Genomic DNA, 6,108 nt, shown 5'->3' on the forward strand with positions numbered 1-6,108 from the left:
TTGAAGACAAATTTTGACTGAAAAAGATTCCTTCCAATATCTTCTCTAATATTTTATTCATCAAATTGAAGAATATATTCTGAGTTAAGGAATAAAGTGATACAACACTTCCTTTTCTTTGTAAAAGTGAAAGTGAAAGTAAAACCCTGCCAACTGCAGAAAGGGGCATCCCGATTCATTTTTCATCTCATCGATTTGAATCTTTACGTGTTTGTATTGCGATTTAACTGCCTCGTGATATATTGTTACAATATATGACGTTGGTGATCCCCTGACTTTCCATGTAACCACATCATCAGGTCCAAAGTTGAATCCGTCCAATACTTTGATTTATGGCCAAATATCTGCAAAACTAATGACATTACCATCAGACTTATCTGTATATTGTGCGTAGTGTTAATTAGCTAGTGTTAGCATTCTTGTTGAACATAGTAGACATCACACCTGTTAAACATCAGCATGTCAACTTTGTCACTGTGACGTTTGTGTCGGTGCTCTGCTGTGCCAAAGTACAGCCCCGCAGAGCTGCCAGCATGGGTGTTGACACTTAGTTTTGTTGAATTGGAAACGTTGAGCAACAGTGAACCACTTGCTGCATATGAAAAGAGTCACTGTGACCGTGCACAATGTTAAATGGTTGCAATTGACGGACCAACTCAGTGGCGTCTTTTTGCGTTCTTCAGTGAGCCATTATTTTATCTACAAGTAAGCTACTGTGAACTCCCGACACCCCTGTCACTCTAAAATATCATCATTATTCTGCGATGTTTTTGCGCTGATAATGGAGTTGCGCTTTAAAATGTGTGCTGTCCAAACTGACAGTAGCTGTGTGGATTTTTCTGTTTCTTTTTTGCCTTCCAGTGATGCACTCCGGTGAGGGTTTTCTGGTTGCTATTTGCCTTCAGAGGTCAGCAGCGAGTGGCTCCTATTGATTTCACACATTGTAAACAGTCACCGATTGCCTTGTGTGCCCCAATAACAAAGTTCTGCTACATCCTAGGGATCAGTATCGCTTGAAAGATTTTAAAGGCACCAGTGGTTTTAAAAGACTTGTTCTTTTTTTCAAAAGTGCAACAACAAAAATGGTAATTCTTCTAGACCATTCTTATTTGTATTCCCTTTTTATGTGAACCCCTTTGAATGACTTCTCATGTTTGAATTGTATTATGTTGTTTTTTATTATTACTGTTTGTATATAATTAGATTTTTAGGAATGTATTGCAGAGATGTAGAGTATAGTAATGATATGTATTAATTAAGTGTTTGCAAATGCCAACACAACTTACCAGAATATATTTTTATGAGACAGTAACTTGGGAGTAACACATTCACAGTAGAATTTAATGAGACCTGGATTATTAAGTAGCTGCGCTCTGCTTTGGGGCATAAAATATGCTAACTGTTTGTGTGAGGTGTTCTGTTTGAAGTGTTCTGCCTGCTGAATATACGACGCTATCTGAGTTTAACTGGCACACATTCGAAACCGACATGACAATGATATGATGACTCTTAAATACCCTTAAGGTGAAACATAAGATACTCTAAATCATCAGTTTGATTGTCGCTGGGACATAATTGTCACAGCTTCCAGCCTCATACAGCATGTATTGTGAAAGGAGAAAACAGCAAGCTGGAACCTCCCAAATCTCAAGGAATTACTGGAACAGAGTGATATTGTTACTTGATGATTCATGTAGTCTTAAGCAGAAATGAACCTCATTATAACTCATTTCTGTCAACTTTTACAGTTGGTAACGTCAGGGCCCTGATCTTTGGAACTGATACACTGGTGGCACCTTTGTAATGTTCTTTAGACCCTCATTTAATGCAGTTTAGTGGGTTATAGATGAGTGTCTTGTTTTTTTTTTCTTCTTTTCACTTTTAGTTCCTCAATGGTGCAACTAAATATTATTGATCAAACATTTAGTCTACAAAATGTCAGAAAATAGCGAAAAACAATGACAATTTCTCTAGATAATGTTGTCAAATTGTTTATTTTACCCGGCCAACCGTCCAAAAACAAGGATATTATGTTTCCAGTTATATATGACAGAGAAAAGAAACTTCTTCACTTTTGTAAATTGGACCAAAAAAAAAAGGAAATATTGTTTTTGTTTAATTTTCAGTCCATTGACTCAGTGATTGTTTCAACACTAATTTCAAACCGTGAACTCTTTACTTGTTGATGACTTTAAGTCCATCAATATTGATTGCAGTATGTACACAACATTCTGCATTCATAAATACTGTTCAGGTAAATCTGCTGATCCTGTCCTGTCCTGAAGACAGACCTCTGATGAAATAATTGCACTCCTCAAATAACAGTTCTGAATAATTCGAAGAATAATTTTGCTGCTATGCTTCTCTATCAAAGTTTGATTCCAGAACTGCCAAGTGAATCTCAGGATACTCCAGTATTACAGCTCTTTTTGATACAAAGATTTGTCTATACCTCATTCTCTCTCTCTGGTGACCTCTGAACTCTTTGCTCTGTGGGTTCAGACTCCTCTCACAGAAGCGGAGCAGTGGCCTGTTCATATCCTTCTTTTCTCCCTCAGATTACTTTACTTTCCTGGCATTTCCTTTTTTTTTATTTCTTATTTCCTCCTGCCTTTGTTGTATCTGCCCCTGTGTGACCCCTGCACAACAGACTCCTCTATAATAAAAGGGGGTTGCTTTGTGCATGTGTGTGTGTGTGTGTGTGTCATCTAGATCCCTCAAGTGTAGAAGCTTTGATCTCTTTCTTCACTTCACTGTGTGTCCGGACTCTAGCAAGACTGCTGACTCATCTTGTCATCTTGTGTATGTGTGTGTGTGTGTTTCTATTCAAATTGGAGGGTGTGGTTGTTTCTCACAGCTAAATTAAATTAATCTTGACAATATTGTTTGTAGATTATAAATGTTTTAACAGTCACAATTGTGACCTAGTCTGAAACTGTCGCCTGATACTGTTCCTGTTTCAGCCATAATACCTGATACTGATCAGACCTAAAATATGTTGAAAATAATTTTTACATATATTTAAAAATAAATACAATTTGATCCCTGAATGTGTGACTGTGCGACTGGCAGCGTAACTTGAGTTTCTGGGTCATTTTTTGTTGCTTGGACATGTGTTCTTTTTCTTGTGTGTATTCCTTTCAGTGCATCCACAATGCATTTTGTTTGCAGAAAGTGATTGAACTGTTTGTTGAGTACATGTCAGAATGTCAGTCTCTGAGATTCAAAGAAAGACAGTGTTTGATATTGACTCAGCAATTTTCATTGACATTCAACAGTCATGAGGAGAAGTCCACTGAACAAAATGCAGAAATATCAAGTTCTCTACAGGATGCATGTAGTCACAGGAGGCTTTTTAGTAGTGGGAAAGGCTGCACAAGGACATGTCCACAAGTAATTGATTAGGTTGCTAGCATTTATAAGCCAGCACTGATCTTTTATTACAGTCCAAACAGGTTCCTTCTCTTTTTAGAGGGTTGTTGAAAGCCATTCTGGAGGAGGTAGGGACAGAAATATGACTTAAGAGTCTACAGTCTGTATACAGCCATGTTAGTGGTTTTTTATTTTAGAGAGTTAGCATGTTGACATTTGCACTAATTAGCAATAAAGACAAAACACAGTTGAGGCTAATAGAAATGTCAATTCATTCTGAGGGGGACATGAATGTATGGACAACAACTGGAATAGCCTTGTTGACATTTCATTCAAAACCACAAAGGTCAGCCTCCTGGTTGTGTTAAAGCAGAAGTCTGGGGATCGCGATACCAGACTTTGGATTGGTTCTGTTTATACTCTAATTGTTTCCACCCAGTATTAGCAAAGAAAGCCAGGAGAAAGTCCTCAGTCCCTGTTGAGCAAAGCATTTAGAGACTGGCTTGTGAGTCTAGGGGATTACCAAAGTCAGTAGCATTCATCCTCTGGGGACCATGAATGTCTGTAAAAACTTTCATGGCAGTTGATCCAGTAGTTTTGAGATATTTCAGTCTGAACCAAAATGGTGGAACAACAGACAGACTGATGTTGCCATCCATATAGCCATGCTTCTAGTATGGCTAAAACCATATTTGTGTGAAGTCTGCACACCTCTGTTTTCCATGATTTTAAACCTCACAAGCAGCCTCACTAAAGTCTACATACGCTCCTGTTTCATGTTGAGATTCATCACTAGATATTCAAGTTGGAAACACAGTTTGCCCATTTCTTTTGTGAGATGACCCTGGAAAATTGTGTAATTTCCATCCATGGAGTTGGAGTTTGTAATCAGCCAGTGGTTTCTGAAGCATCTTGTTGTTCTGCTTAGCTTTGGTATCCAAAAAGCCAAAAGCTATAAATATTGAATGACTTGGTAGTGCCTCCATAATAATGTCTTCTGCCTTTTATATTTTGTTCCAGGTGCTAGTCTGTCGTAACTACATGGGGAACATGGACATGAACGAGATTGACCACTTTATGCCCATCCTAATGAAGAGAGAAGAGGACGCTGAGATGACACCTATGGTCAGCCACGGCTCCTCACACTTCCTGTGGATCAAACACAGCAACCTTTACTGTATCCATTTGAGTTCATGTCATGTCAAGTATATTGCGCCTTGTTGTCTCTGTTGAAAATCAGTCTTTGCTGAAGATCTGAAGATGACTCTGAAGATACATGTGGTTTTAAGCAGTTTACCATATATTAGTTTTTAGCAGCATATAATAGATTTACAGCATCTCAAAGACCCGAATAGCCTCTATCCCTTAGTTGTCTCTAGCTCCATATGAAGTTTTGTGCTTCAGGTCTCATTTCACTTTTCACAGGTAGTTGAAAAATTAAACACAGATTGACTGTGATATGTTAGCCACTGTATATCCTCATTTCCTGATGTGAGAGCGGGCAGTCAAACTTCCTTACACATTATTAATTCAGCATGATATTGCAGTTGTGAGTAAGTGGTATTCCCAGTGCACTGCATCAGACAACTGAGCTGTTTTACCTCCCTGTGGCCATGTTCTCAATTGCTTGCCAGTATGAGGCATTCTGCTAACTTTGTGTGTCATTGCATTCATCTCAATACCACCCACAGTTTCCAAAAAATGTTTACTAAATGTCTCCATTTTGTCCAACAATTTGCAGGTTTTTCAACTCATATGCTGTGTGCCCATTTGTCACTTGTAGATGTACAGTTATTTCTTAACAAATCTTTCTTCAGTGGTGGCAATGACCAAGAAGAATGCCAATGCTGCTCTGGTGTACTCCTTTCTTTACAAGATTATCCAGGTGCGTCTGTTTCCTGAGACTTTAGTCCGTATCTTTAACTTCTTCTTGCTTATTGTGTTCAAAATGTGGTATCAACCCACCCAGCCAGGGTGAATTGTCAAGTGATTACTGTACCTGCAGTGTAGACTGTTAATCAAAACTATGTTTGAGGTGGCAGATTAAATTATTTTAATAGAGACCAATCATAAATGAGTATTTTCAGTCATCATAATATGCATTTTTTGTGATCGTGATTTATTTATCACATAACCTGACAATATATGGTACAACTACACCTTGTATTTCATTAGGTTCCTTAGTGCATATATCTATTCAATGCTATTGAAGTATTGCTACTTTAATACAGCCAGCAGACTGCACGCATTTACACTTTCCTTAACAATATACGATAAAAAACATGAAAGTACAGCCAAACAACTTGCATATCATTTACCTACTATAAAATAATGTGTGTCGAACTACGTCTGCATGTTTGTGTCTCTAGGTATTTAAGGAATACTTTAAGGAACTTGAGGAGGAGAGTATTCGTGACAACTTTGTGACAGTGTACGAGCTGATGGACGAAGTGATGGACTTCGGTTTCCCTCAGACAACTGACAGCAAGATCCTACAAGAGTAAGAACGTTATTACACAACCAGTAACAGTCCTTTAGCAGTAAGGATTGCAGTGTCTCTGTGTAAGAAATTCAAGGATTCAGTGTTATTTAATTGTAATTTACAGCAAAAGTTTGTATAATAAAATTCAGATTGTATTTCCCTTTAAGTTACTCATAAAACATATATATGTATATCTTATTATTATTATTATTATTATTATTATTATTATTATTATTATTATTATATACAATGAA

At 37.5% G+C, this 6,108-nt stretch overlaps 1 protein-coding gene across 1 annotated transcript in view; it reads left to right on the forward strand.

Annotated features, from left to right (window-relative positions):
* ap1m3 (adaptor related protein complex 1 subunit mu 3) overlaps positions 1-6,108 on the forward strand; it is a 30,582-nt gene that overhangs the window by 2,438 nt on the left and 22,036 nt on the right. Inside the window, exons 2-4 of the mRNA XM_035652641.1 lie at positions 4,393-4,549; positions 5,190-5,257; positions 5,742-5,872. Of these exons, the coding sequence (XP_035508534.1) occupies positions 4,393-4,549; positions 5,190-5,257; positions 5,742-5,872 (356 nt within the window). The remainder of the gene's footprint in view (positions 1-4,392; positions 4,550-5,189; positions 5,258-5,741; positions 5,873-6,108) is intronic.

Source organism: Morone saxatilis, unplaced genomic scaffold (assembly GCF_004916995.1).
Source record: "Morone saxatilis isolate NCDOM2014 unplaced genomic scaffold, NCSU_SB_2.0 Contig12, whole genome shotgun sequence".
In the NCBI taxonomy this organism is placed as follows: Eukaryota; Metazoa; Chordata; class Actinopteri; family Moronidae; genus Morone; species Morone saxatilis.